Genomic DNA, 14,565 nt, shown 5'->3' on the forward strand with positions numbered 1-14,565 from the left:
GTTTTTTAAAATAAGCATAGTGTTTTATTAGCTTTAAAATAGTTATCTTTCACAACTTATATAAATAATTAATAAAAGGCGTTTTGAAGTAAAACGCAACCTACAATAACTTTATCGAGTTAACGCATGTATACATATATCCGTCATATATCTAAAATATGCTTTATTTAAGTGAAAGAGGACGATAAATAAAGACTAACCGCGTCACAATCGCGATATGTGGCGCGATTAGTCTTTATTCTTATTATTTTCATTCCGAATTTCCATGTCCAACCCTAGCGATAACCTCGTCCAGGATCTTCGCCAGTTCTTTATTTTCCTTAGTTTTCTGCTCCACAAGTTCAGCGAGCGAATTACTCTTAAGATCTGCTTTCCTTATCATTGCATGCAGCTTTACTGTTTCCGCCTCATGTTGCTTTCGTATTCCATCCAACTCCAGATTAGCTCTAAAAAAATTTGATGTATTATATAATATGTATTTATATCGAAAAATATTTATCTATCTCAAAAGAGAATGTCTGTATGTGTTCGTACTTTTCCAATTGAGTCATTGCATGCTCCTTCAATTGATCGTATCGTGTTTCCAATGTCTTTATAGTATCTACATTTTCCTGAATACTTTCTTTTAATACAGCTTCGTTATTTTTGTACACTGACACAACTCCTTTGAGTCTTTCATACTTTTGATGTACATCGTTAAACGCCGCTTCGGTATTAGTTAGATGGTGATTTGCAGCTTGCAACTCTTCTTGCAACTTTGCCTTTTCTTGTTCGAAGTTGGTACGATCCCTTTCCCGCTCTGTGAGTAATCTGCTAATCGATTTCTCATATTCCTCCACAACGACCCTAAAAATTCATTATTTTCATGTTTTATTCGTGATTTATATAAGCTTATATATGTTTTATTTATTTATTTTATATAAAAAAAGTATATATATATATATATATATATATTCGATGTTAAATAAATCACTTACGTCATTTGAGTTTTGGTTTTTACTTCTTGTGCCATTTGTGTCTGCATTTTATTAATTTTTTCCTGAAAAGCTGCTTTCTGCCTTTCCAACTCTGCTTCGTGTTCCTTTTTCTGTTTTTCTAATTCCTCTTCTAATTGTAGTACCGTCGTTCTTACAATTTCAAGTTCCTTACTCATGTCTATATCGGCAATGAGTGTTGCATCAGGTTTAGGCTCTTCTACTGGTTGCTCCTGAAAAAATTTTATTATCTCAATAGACTTAAAACTTAGATATAATTCATTATATAACGATAAGAGATATATTTGGATCTTTACTTACATTTTTTTCTTGAGCTTCCTTTTGCACTGTTCCACTAGGAAGAGGACTATAAAAAAGCAGCCTATCTATAGCTGCTATGGCAGGATTACGTTTCGGTGTACCAACATCAGGAATTGGCGATTCGCTCTTGCCATTTTGTTCTTCATTTATTGGTGGAGTATTACCTTGAGGCAACATGCTGGTATTCGATATCAATGGGTCAAATTTAACATACAAAGATTCTGCTCTGAGGCGATATGTATGCTTAGAGTTACTTCGTGCTAACAAGAAGTCAAATGTCGAAGGATCTTGGAAAACTGCAAAATAATATCATTCAGTTAATCTCACAAATTTATGGAAAAAAGTCTTAAGAACATCCAATATACTATACTTACTTTCATCCGTTGCGCTGACAAACTGATCTGTCTCTTCTTGTGAAGGATTGAGCAACTCATTAGTAATTTCTTCCACTGTGGATTTGAATTGTTCAAAATTTGATTGTACGTTGCTCAATGACAATGTAGTACTTTGTCGTTGAGGTTTAAATCCTTCATATTGTTCTGCATCTAATTCTTCATCCAAGTTTATGTCTACTTCTTGCAATGTAAGTGTACAATCGAGATCTTCTTCGATAGTCTGCTTTTCTTTAACAGCTTCCGTCGAAACTTCACTGTTCACGATATTTTCTTCTTTTTCGATAATTACAGTTTCTGATGGATTACATTGCTCTTCTATAACAAGAGTCTCATTATGTGTTTCTTTTTCAGGTGAAAAACTTTGCGTTTCATTCAATATTATGTTACTTGTTACTTCTAAATCTTCTTTATCGACGTTCGGTTGTAAGTTTTCCTTAGCTTCCAATGTTTTTGGTTCTATAATACTGGTCTTTAGTAATTGTGTACTGTCTTCCTCATTATCTGACACAACGCAATTATCTAATCGTTGCAAATCTTCTTCCTTGGTAATTTTGTTTTCTTCTGATTGAACGACAGGATTATTTATACTTATTTGCGACACACACGATTTTTGAGGGGTATTATCAGAAGATGTCAATGTCTCTTGTGCAAGTTTTGTTAAATCCTGTACACTATTTTCCTTTGATTTATTATCGGTATCTTCTAACGATAACGATATATCAGATATATTAAGCGAAGGATCTGCCGCATGTTCTCTTAATAACGATATGGACGGAACAGAAACGTCGGTAAAACACAATTTTGAAGGTTCTATTATCTTCAATTTTCTTGCTACTTCGTGTTCTTCTTTGAATGAACTGATCGTATCTGCTTGAAGTGTATTGGGAATGTAATCATCAATTAAATAGCGGGTTACGTCTATTCGATTATTACCCGCAATATTCGGCAATGAGTCTTCAAGAATATTACTTGTGATGTCATATGTCTCAGATTTATTAGCTGTATTATCACTTTCTTGTGATAGAATATGTTTATCGATCGATTCTTCTATCTGCGGTGCATGTTCCTCCACCGGATACAAAGTCAATTGCGAATCTTGAATAGGACACGTGCTCTTAGACGGTCCGAAAGCATCCGTTTGATTCAACGACACATACGTTGTCTCATGTGATTCAGCATACGTCTCGATCACTTGCGTCTCGTTACCGGCGTTATCCGGCAGATCCTCGTTAAGGGAACAATCGCTCGCGTTAAACGGCGTCTCATCTGTAGCCGATGCAAAGGTCTGATCCTGACTAAGATCCTGGGTAGCGTCACGCTCACTTTCCAGGTGAATGTCGGCGTACGCGGCGATCAAATCATCCAGACCAGGTATATTTGAGTTGACGTAAGATGTATCTGCGATATTGTCCGAACTTTCGAGCGTCGAATCCGGACATATGCCGCTGCTGCTTTTCGTGCTGAGAGTACTGGTAAGGCTGTGGAAGCTGCTGGCTGACGAGAGACTCTCCGGAGCCGAGCACAGGTTCTCCCTAATCGATCCTATGTCGGCGAATTCACGGGCGAAACGGACCTTGACCTCATGTTCCGCTGTCTTCGACACGAGACTGTCGCTGCCGCTCTAAAAATGAAAAAAAGATGAGCGTTAAAAATGCTCCACAGAAGCACTTCTTTCTTATCTCCTTTCCCATGACATGTTAAATGAGGTTCGCTGAATGCACAGTTCTCGACGAGAATTCTCGTGTGAATTCTATGATAATTTCTTTCATAGAAGAAACTTTTCTTCGATCTTTCAACGTGTCACAAAGATAATGACATAAATTAATCAAGTGAGAATTTAATCGAAAACGCCTTCGAAAATATGCGCGACGCAAAATATACCGTCGGCGTAGGCGGGGGAGATATTCCTGGACTCGTGGTAACGCGATGTAAAAGTTTATTGATATATTCCATGTCGCATCGATTGATGGAATGCAGCCGAGCGGTGTAGTCCGTGAAATACTAACGTTCACTGGGAACATTGCGGACTACGTCGCAACGATCAGCTGACAGTCCGGCGATTTTTCGTCAAAGAAATTACGCAAGTATCTCGCGCCTCTCGCTCGAGCTAATTATAAAACATATCGAGAGAGAAAGGCTCTAGCCGTTCGTGCCACAGTTTCGCTCGCCTTTGCAAGCCAGCGAGACATGGTTACGGGAAAACGGCTGCTCCACATCGGGGGGAAGGAGACGCTAGAAATCATACACATTCGTCAGTTTGCGGGTATAACGGTATGCGGCGATTAAACACGGAACGTCAAGTCATCACGCAATTGGAAGATTACAGGAATATATCTCTGAAAAAACCGTGACGTAAAATTTCATTAAATTTACTTCGTTTTAAGTAATCGGCACTCGTCCAGCTCTCTATTCTATAGCTTCTATTCAACTATACGTAAACTAACACCTCTAAAATCTCTATTGTGAAATAATTAGCAGGAAGGACGGTATCCTATTTTTTATAATACACAACGTGAGATAATAATAGGCAGAATCCTAGTGGCAGAAATAATATTTGCGAGTGATTTTATCTATATAATTAACTGAATATCCGCGCCGCCGAGCAACACAATTCTTGCGTGATGCAACAAACAAGATATGTAAACAGAAATAATGAAGCACTTTGTTATATACTTTGTTGAACATCGCGCGAGCTTGTACCTTTGATAGAGGATTCCCCATGATTTCTCGCAAGAGGAGACTTCCACTTTCGGCTGTCACTAAGACCACGCATAGCGTGGTCCCATAATTACACGCGGGTTCGAAGAACCCCACGGCGAGACGTTTTCACTTCCCCTTCTGTGCTTTACCCTTGACACAATTATTCTCCGCCAAAGAAACATTGCCACGCATAAATAATTCTGAGACTGACATAAATATTATTATTTCGGACATCAATATTTTCGACGCTCGCCCCGCATTTCTATTTCCCGACTCCTCCGTGGATATCTTTCCTGTCTCTATCATTAATAAACACCCAACGTATCATTAACAAAATATGTCGGACGTGATAATTTATAATCGTGAGGAAATTTATCAGCATTATTTACCTTTAGAAGTGACAAACTGGAGATGGTACATGATTGGGAAGGTGAAACGCACAAGCCTACTTTTTGGAAATGAGGTCAATAAACGACAAGACGCGCGCGTAGATGACAAAGTCGAGTTTACTCCGTTATGGGAAACACGAGTTCCTTCGCGCTCCTTATTCGGCGCGCTCTTGACATCATCGAGACTGCAACGCAACAACCATCACGTAATGACTCATTCTCATTTGACGCTAACGAAGGCTTCAGAAGTATCTCGGGGTGTGTCTCTCTTTCTCTCTCTCTCTCTCTCTCTCATCCCTCTAAGATCACAACAACCCTCTTTAGTTCTGAGCGCATATCTCTCTTAACACTTTGCTATAAACGATGATGCTTTTAAACTGCATTAAATGATGTAATTTAAATGCGAAGATACACGCAATTCTTTATCACAATTATAGTACAGCATTAAATTAGGTCGGATATTGACCTCTGTTGACACAAAAACATATCGATTAGTAGAGAGAATTATTGAATAATTATATCGCGTGAGATAATAAAAAATTATTTAATGTCTTGGCAAAAAAAAAAAAAAAAAAAAACTTAGAAAATAATCCAAAAATATATGCAAATTATTTGTTATACATAATCCATTCGAGTAACAGAAAGAATATAAGCTTTATTAAGAGGATTCAACGAGAACGAGAGGAGGTGGCAATGGCGATAAAAACGCAAATAATAAAATGCAGATAAAAAATATATTAAATACAGTACAAGTAGTAGATAAGAGAAAGTGGCTGATAAGATTTATGTGACGCAAGTGTCACAAGCAAGTGTCCAATCCTGATCAATTCCAGAACACGACGCTCTAGCGCTTCCTTAACATCGCTCGCTTTAGAAGCTACAATGTGATTTGACGTTTTGTAAATACGTGACGACATAAAGAGGAAGGTATTCTTCTCGGACCCAAGATTAGGGCCCGCACGGCGGAAGGTCAACGACAGATATCTATCTCGTCGAAATTCTAATATTAGCCCGGCGCGTTCCCTAGTCGATACTCCAGAAATCCACCGCCACCACTACTATCAGCCTGCACTATCACCACCATTACCACTACCACCACTGTCGTCATCGGTCGGGAACGAGACACACTCGGCGCATGTACGTGCATGTGCACGCGCAAGGAGTCATCGTCGTCCTCCTCGAAGAGGAAGAGAAAGAGGGAAGACGCAACAGGGATGGTAGTCTCACCTTTTTTACGAAATGAGATCGAGACAATCTTCGGCGAAAAACCTCACACGACGATATGGTCGCGCGTCGACCGGACTTTCGGCAAAAGCTGTGCCGCGATGAGTATCATCGCCTCCGCCGTGATGCCACGGTGATGCATACTAACTAAAACTCTCGCCGCATCGTCGAGCCGTACCGTACAGTATAGCCGCGCACACGCCGTAGGAACATTATGCCGCAAAGATCACCAACTATGGAGAAAAGTGGTGGGAACGAGACGTTCTCTGGGTCGTATCGAGCAGCGTGAGAGTCGTGCGACCAGCGTGGCGCTCTCTGGAGCGATACGACTATACTTGGTAACCAACTGTCACGAGATAAGAGATAAGCATGTCGTCGAGTAGGAATGGGCATTAGGAGTGATTGCTGAAGGAGCTGAGAATTCCACGAAGATATTCTCGATGCGAAGACTCGTGATGAGACTATTCGATGAGAGTATCTTTAGATCGTCGATTTATTACAATACCTGTAATATACATCAATTAATTAGCGATGCATCGATATGTGTGTATATGTCCTTATAAATAAACATATACACATAGATGTAAATCAAATTAATAAATAATTAGGTAATGTTGGATGTTAGGTGGCTGTTCAGATTGGATTTTTGTACACTGAGATATGTAATGCAGAGAGAGTTTAATTAAAATGCGAGTGGAATATTAGAGCCATGAAATTCGATCAAAAGGAGGATAATTGTTTGATTAAGAAATGTTGGGTGGAAAAAGAGTGTATGATAAAGAAAGAGTTGTATAGTAAAGAAAGGGGAAAAATATTATAATAGTACAAGTTGGAGTTTGAAGGCAATAGAAGATATGAAACATAACGGTGTAAATTTAGAGAGTAGTATAAGAGAGAGAGAGAGAGAGAGAGAGAGAGAGAGAGAGAGAGAGAGAGAGAGAGAGAGAGAGAGAGAGAGAGAGAGAGAGAGAGAGAGAGAGAGAGAGAGAGAGAGAGAGAGAGAGAGAGAGAGAGAGAGAGAGAGAGAGAGAGAGAGAGAGAGAGAGAGAGAGAGAGAGAGAGAGAGAGAGAGAGAGAGAGAGAGAGAGAGCATAAGCTTTCCTGTATCTTGTGTAGAAAGTATTCGAAGATTTAATGCCGAAAATCGAATTTATTCGCGAACGAATCCGCGGAACGCGGATTTCAAAGAAACGCTCCCGCATGACGGGAAGCGAAACTTATTTTTGTTTCAGGGTACTTCTCTCTGCTGGAGATACGGAGTTTATTTATAGAAATACATTCTCCCCGGTCTGACTATCAGTCGCGAGAGAGAGAGAGAGAGAGAGAGAGAGAGAAAGAAAAGAGAAGAGCGCGAAGAATGATGAAAGGAAGAAGCTGCGTCGGCTCCATCGTTATTTCCGCATTTTTTAATTTTTAATTCCATTGAAATAAATGTGACAGTTTTAGAATGAAGCAAGTTCGATCGCTCTGAAAACAATTAAATCCAATTTCCCACGAATATATGTTCCCACTGGAAATAGATTTTAAATCTGATTAGTAATACATTAATGATATAAACATAAAATACTTTCCATTTAAAACTATTTAAAGCAGAATTTTTTGTTCCAATTAATCAAACGCTTACTCAAACTATTTCATCAATTAATCTAATAATCTAAGACGTCATTGTTTTCAGGGTCACACTTGCTTCGCTCGAAAAGCGCTATGAGAAGAGTACTTATGTGTAAGTGTCGCGAAAGTGCATACATGTGCTCGCCCATGTGCTTTCATGGAGCTAAATCTCTTAATTGCGTATGATAAAAAATGAAAGCAGATAATGATGCTAATGACGAGAGATTTTCTTTAATGGTTTATTAAGAGTACCTTTCGCCGAGCAGGATGAATCGGTGGCGAGTTGTGAAGCGTTGCGGTTATTTCTTTCAGTACGACCCTCGTGCCATCGCGACTAGACCCTCCGGCGCCTCTTGGGCTCGACATTTTCGTACTCTCTTCGATATGATCTTGAAAATTTGCCTCGCTCAATCTCCTAGTACGAAATATATATCGTGGATAATGTCACATATTATATTTGAAGGGAAAATAAATTTGCAAAAACATTGAAAAAAAATGACAGATAAAATATCTTGTTTCCCATATATCGCATATTACTTCATAATAAATATATTAAAATAGATGTCGGAAAATGTGTCGGTTATAAATCTTTTTTTCTGACTGAAAAAACTCGATGTCCTTCGATATAAAGTTGTTATATCCTTCAGAGAAAAATCAAAACACATGACCTCTTGAGAGGAATCATCGTTCCACGAACGACGCATTAAGGGCTCTCTGTTCACTCTTAAATTTACGCAGGAAAGAGTGCGAGGGAAGATACACAAGAGTCTACTTACAGGGACGGAGATACACACGCACTCGCACACACTTCACTCGTCTGTTTCTCGAGAACAAAGGGGGTTCGTGTTTTTACACCCGTTACTCCGATCACTGGCGGAATTTCAGTCACATTCAGCGAACACCTTCTGACGGATTATAATCCCGGACGATCGTTTACGACATCGGCGAGCGTGCACTCTCAATATGAATTCGCGTCACGCGAGAGATCCCGATCGGTTTTGACTAACGGCCGCGAGCCGTTTGACAAACTTGAACGCGAACGCAGCGACGAATCAGGACGCGCCGTTGCGTTTCGTAACGCGACACCGCGGCGCCACGTGGACCTTCCCGTCGATCGGTAATGCAGAACTCTCGATGTGCGCGCCGCGATATATTCGATAATCGAGCTTCGTTCAATTTGAAATTTGGAGCCGGCCGAGCCTTCCCGCCTTTCACGGTTCCAGCTGTCGCGCCAACGCGTTAGATGCTAATCTATAATTAAATTCCCACCTTGATTTCTCTATCTATGCAAAGTATAAGTATAGATATTTGGACGCGTGCAATTTTATTAATTTTGTAAACACATTCTTTATCTTTCTACAAAAGATATAAATAAATTAGTATAATTTTTGAAAATACGAGAATAACTGTTTACAATGCTGTATAAATTTGCCATTTTATTTATTGTCAAACTCTTCATACAAATATGTATAAACCGCCGCGTTATTACTACATGCCGGGCAGTGCAAATTCACCACAAAATTTTAATGCTTATTTATTAAGGATTATTATTTTTTTTAATTTTTTATTTTGCTGTCACACTCGGTCCCCTTTCACTCATCATCTCTCGTCATTCGCTCTAGTTTAAGAGAAGAATAAAGATCTTCCTTTTTTAATAGATTCTCCATAATATACATATACATATAAAAATACATGTATTCGGCACAATAAAGCGCTACCGTAATACATTGCATTACAATAAAGCATGTTGTATAAAAGAATACTATTCACAATGCGCTCTCTCAAAATCAGGTAGAAATATTTAAGGGCACTTCTTGCAGGCACTAACATTTCTCTTTTCTTACTTACATTTGTAAAGTAATAAACATAAGTTAAGCTAATCTGTTAATATAAGATGTGAAATTTCAGTGCAGTAGAGGATATAATCACAGAAAATAGCCATATATGGCTCATATTTTAAGTCTATAAATGTTACAAATGACATTTATAAACACAAGGCCACTTTTTTGTCTGTAATAAAATAAGTGATGTTGGACTAACTGTGCTATTTGGTGCACATTTAAAAAATGTTTGATATTTTTTACTGAATTATCTTATTACTAAAATCCACTCGTTCGATCGTAACGATTAGGATACGATTAGGAAACATTATATTATATACAATAATGTGTCACAAGGCCTAATGTTACTAGCATGTCTGCATATTTGTATATAACAATGCTCTTTCCAAAATACACTGCTCAAATTCCTATATAAATCATTGTTTGCTGAGTAATCGACGACTGAATATAGTAAATATAACAATTTACGTTGTGTAATATAAAAAATATTTGCAGTTACTTAGTTATGTATAAGGATGTAATTGTGGCGTAGGACATGACGACAGCGGAGAATTTTTTTGACTACTAGAAGGTGGAGTTAAAAGCGCACTCTCATTCGGACTTTGCCTATCAGATTCAATATTCGTGTCCGAGTCGTTCGCATAGCCATTCAGAATTCCTCCAGCTAATCGTTGCTGAGCCTTTTCTAACATATTCAAATCGACCACATGAGTCTGTATACGATGCGATTCGTCCACGACAATATTAGGTACAGTAGCCTTCAGTCCGGAGCCAGAGTGTGATTCTATAGACGTGATTGTAGATTTTAAAAGAGACTGGGACTCCTCTTCCGCAACAGTAATAGCAAATGCTGTGAGCCACTTGACGCAGGGAGCAAGCTGTTCCCACGGGAGCCGGGATACTCTTATCGCGCATTCTCTTCCTTGAGTATGATAAATTGCTGCTGCAGCTATGTGACTATATGGAAACTTTAAACAACCTTCATCCAAAGTTGCCAAATCTAGCAGTTGAGCTGCTTGAGAATATTGCAATCCAGCATATTGTGGATATATAAAAGTGTTTGGTCTGGACGAGTCCCCGGATTCAATTTGCATGTAAATATTGAGCCAACCTGGAGCAGTTATTGGAGACAGATTCCACCCGAGTCCTTTTAAGATTACCAATTCTTTTCCCAAAATTTCTTCTTCTGTACAGGCTCCATCCGTGACGTAAGCAAATTCTGCGATTTTGGGTGGGTATATTTCTTCAACCTGTAAATATATTAAACACTTTATTTCGAAATTGTTTTATTAAACATAAACATATATTTTTAAATTGCAAAAATAAAATTTTATTTATATCTTTATCAAACAATTAAACAAGCGATAATAAATTCATGAAAAAAATAAAGAAATTTACAAACCTTAGATGCAATAAAAAGACAAGTTATCCCTATGAGTTGCAATTCATTTTTCGGTAAATCATGATGAATGGACAAGTATCTATCTATATAGTCCATAGCGAGGTAATAAGTTTCCCTATGTAGTTTGTACACCTCGCAAACTTCAATCAACCAATCCAATAAAATTGCTCTCATCCGTGGTTGTAATGTTGGATGTCTTTGGAACATTTCTGGATCTCTCTGAATTAAAGTTTTCTCATCTCCAAGACACATAAGAGACCATACTTGGGTGCCATCTGCCCATGGCAAAGATGGTAGTGGACTAGGTCTAATAGATGTGCTATTAGAGGCTGACGGTGTTAGAAAACAAGTTGCAGTTCTTAATTCTGACCACGTTGCTGGCTCCTGCTGTTCTTTCAATGGAGATGTCTGATGTGATTGGGGAGTGCATCCACTATCTACTGAATTTGTACTATGACAAGATTCTGCGTAAGAGACATGAGACAGTGCCGCTACTTTAGTAGGTGGATATATGTTTTCTGAATCCTCTGAGAGTTCTGTTGCACGTCTCTTACGTTTTAAAGACTGTCCCTTTCCTCCTTGCAAGTAAGTTTGCAGCGACTTTTTCTCCTGCAAACTAAATATACAAAAAAATTGATCATCTACTCTACAATACTCTGTTAAACTTGAAAAGTTTTACAAAGCACAAACCAAATAAATTAAAACAAAGATATTTCCAACAAAATGTACAAAAATTCAATAGTCATGAAAAATCATGTTGGAGCCAATTTGTTCTGTTAGTTTACATATTTATATTGTAAACAAGATTATTGGAGGAACTAGAAAGAGGCCAAATTATCTGATTATTGAAGAAAAGCTGCTAAAGTTTCAGGAAAGAAGGTGTGTAAAGGACAAAGGTTATAAGAGTAAAATTTGAGCGGGAACGGAAAAGAAATATTTTTAATCGGGCAATTGATAGGCGCCGAATCGATTTCACGGTACATCAAATGATCTCGAATCCATGAAACAGTGATATATTATAATTTTTACACCAAATGGAACATCGATCACTCACCTAGTCTGTGGCATCTTGTCGCGCGCTTATCGGACCTGTACGGAAAATATTCGTCGTCGGAATAATTTCTCCCCGAGTGTCCGTGACAGCGGAGAATCTCCAATAGGGCGTCCGTCCAATTTCTTCGTTCTAGGTGCGAGAATTTCCCTGGGAAAAGGATGAAAAACGGAGGAGCGCGCGAAGCCTACCACAACTCGATCGCCATAATGCACGTCCTCTTGCGCCGTCTTTGATTCGATATATCGTCCCGCAATTTTCATCCGGCGACGATTTCGATAGTCGGGAAATTTCTTCGTCTCCTTCACGAGCTATTCCGCGGTCTGTGCGGACCACGAATTAAAAATATTCCCGTAAAAATTGAGGACGTGGATCTCGAAGCGCGGGAGTACAGCGCGCGAAACGACGACCAACCCCTGCACGTCCCGTAACGCCCTCTATATGTGTGCTACATAACCTCAAAGGGGGGAGGGCAGATTTTTCGAGATTTTCCGACACAGTTTCACGTAGGACACCGTCGCGATACCACGACTCCTGGATACCTTTCTGTCGGCGTGTCGACTCCGACGTCTCGGTCCGTCCAAATGCGACTCCCACGATCAGCGTCCCTCGGACCAAGTACCCGCATTCGATCAGCTCTTACAACCAAAATTACCTCTGGGAACGCATAATCAACGTCAATCGGGCTGATAGACACGTATCCTGGTGCCCTGGGATGGGACGCATCGGGCTCGAAAGGTAAACGGAAGGTGCGAAAGCCCGCCGAAGCCACGCAGCTGCGCGTCAGGCGGTGATCGGTGCGTTTCTCTTCTCGATCCACGTTGCCCTCGCTCGCGCTTTTCACATCGAACCTCTGTGTCAGAACCCGCGGGGATACACTCACGATTTTACGCACGTGGTGCGTGAACTCGAAACCAGACACACGACGCGAGCAATGATATAATTCTCCGACGCTCCAGACGAAACTAGCCTGGCGCTTGTGAATTGGCGTTTCGCGGGAACGCTGTAGCGGAGGGCGGCTGGTCTGCGCTGGTATACTCGCCGCCTATTGGCTGACGGGGCCAGCGGCACAGCTGGCGCTCAGCTGATCCGTCGTGTCGTACACATACAAACAGCGAGCGAATGCATACGGTGTTGCAGCGGCGACCACGCGGGAAACGTATGCGCGTAAATCGTTGCCGTTCGCGGGCTTTCCTACTTTCGGGGGCAAGGAACGCAACTCTTGCCACGTATCGTCCATTGCATGTTATACCTGTCTACGATTATACGTAGAACGTAAGAAACGAGTTCCCAGATTTATGTTTATCAAAGCATTGTTTTCTATAAATTCATCGCGGTTTATTGAACTTTTATCTGACTATCTATTATGTATGTATTATGACATAATGATGTCTATTGATGCGATCGAGTATTATGTGACTATAATGACGTAGGTAAACTTTTTAAGATATAGATATATGTGCACGTGTTTGTGAGGATAATTGAATGTCGATATAAAATATATAAAATATGTTGTAAAATAATGATATATGTTATTAATTTAAAAATAATAGCGAAAAGTGCGAGGAATTAAATTGTAGTTTTTAATTCTAATATTACCATAGTATTATATTATCGCACATCTGTTCGAGATTTAAAGTTTCGATATTTGTTAAACAAAATTTTCATAATTACTTTAATAATTACAAATAATAAACCAACATATACATTCATTTACATGTTTCATATGCGTGAAATGAAAAGAATGGCCTTTTAAATATAAACAGACAAATACAAAAAAATGTGTTTTGTATAATTGCAAAAATATATGTTTGTTACAAAAGCAAAGCTTTTTTAATCGTTCATTCTATTTTGTCCAATTGAAATATATTAGCGAATAATATTCCCTATTGAAATAAGACTATAATAAATGTATAGTACTATGATTACAGATTACTGTTTTATCTACAGGCATATTTTGTGAAGGAGTTTCAAAAAGTAACCGCGATGGTGCATCTGTAGTTGAATCTTCTCCTAAAAATCACCAATCATCTAGATCGCAAATTATTCAAGTTGCTCCGATAATGTCTGACATGTACATACATATACAAAAGTTTTAAATTAGTGTGTGTGCAATCCACGCACACAAGAAATAAACCTACGAAGATCAGAGAAGGATAAAATTAACATATTTTTCGCTGTAATCTTTTTTGCTTTATAATTCCTCGTCTTTATAATTTTTTTTTAACAAGGAATAATCCTTTGCCATCGCTTAACACACAAAAATAATGATTAAAACATTTTGTACGAAAATATGGCAATCATACTTTTTTCTTTTATGGTGTCATTTTTATGGCTTATACTTGTACGACACGCAATGAAATTATTTTCTGCAAATTTCAATATAAAATTTGTGTTAGGTATCATATGCAAAAAGATCTCGTATGTACATATACAATGCAATCCAATAATAAAAGAAATTCATTCCTCATTTCAATACAAATAATTAATTTCGCAAAGAAACAAATAATAATTAATATCTGTCTCGTGCAGTAATATTATGTATATACATACTTTTAATTTTTTCTACAAATCATGATGCAAGCAAGTAATTTGATTTTTTTATTATTATAATTATCAAAATATTTGATAACATCTTTTCTTTTTCCAAAAATAAA

The 14,565-nt window shown here is 38.6% G+C and overlaps 2 protein-coding genes across 4 annotated transcripts; both read right to left on the reverse strand.

The window, feature by feature from the left end:
* Position 1: 1 nt before the first annotated feature.
* Positions 2 to 8,637, reverse strand: Tacc (transforming acidic coiled-coil protein). Of its 3 annotated transcripts, XM_072907960.1 has the most exons (7): positions 8,391 to 8,637; positions 7,867 to 8,029; positions 1,670 to 3,311; positions 1,296 to 1,591; positions 978 to 1,207; positions 535 to 846; positions 2 to 446 (listed from the first exon to the last, which is right to left on the reverse strand). In XM_072907960.1, exons 2-7 carry the CDS (start codon positions 7,978 to 7,980, stop codon positions 251 to 253), a joined length of 2,790 nt encoding a protein of 929 aa, XP_072764061.1. In that variant the 5' UTR covers positions 7,981 to 8,029; positions 8,391 to 8,637; the 3' UTR covers positions 2 to 250. The 3 variants fall into 3 exon arrangements, with proteins under 3 accessions (XP_072764061.1, XP_072764063.1, XP_072764062.1); XM_072907962.1 differs by lacking the exons at positions 7,867 to 8,029; positions 8,391 to 8,637 and adding an exon at positions 4,391 to 4,547; XM_072907961.1 differs by lacking the exons at positions 7,867 to 8,029; positions 8,391 to 8,637 and adding an exon at positions 3,572 to 3,743.
* A 388-nt stretch (positions 8,638 to 9,025) lies between these two features.
* Cyce (cyclin E) lies at positions 9,026 to 12,943 on the reverse strand. Its single transcript, XM_072908227.1, has 3 exons — positions 11,912 to 12,943; positions 10,858 to 11,473; positions 9,026 to 10,705 (listed from the first exon to the last, which is right to left on the reverse strand). The coding sequence occupies exons 1-3, from the start codon at positions 11,923 to 11,925 to the stop codon at positions 9,959 to 9,961; spliced, it is 1,377 nt and encodes a 458-aa protein (XP_072764328.1). The 5' UTR covers positions 11,926 to 12,943; the 3' UTR covers positions 9,026 to 9,958.
* Between the last annotated feature and the right edge of the window lie 1,622 nt (positions 12,944 to 14,565).

The sequence above is a fragment of the Anoplolepis gracilipes genome, chromosome 16 (assembly GCF_047496725.1).
Source record: "Anoplolepis gracilipes chromosome 16, ASM4749672v1, whole genome shotgun sequence".
In the NCBI taxonomy this organism is placed as follows: domain Eukaryota; kingdom Metazoa; phylum Arthropoda; class Insecta; order Hymenoptera; family Formicidae; genus Anoplolepis; species Anoplolepis gracilipes.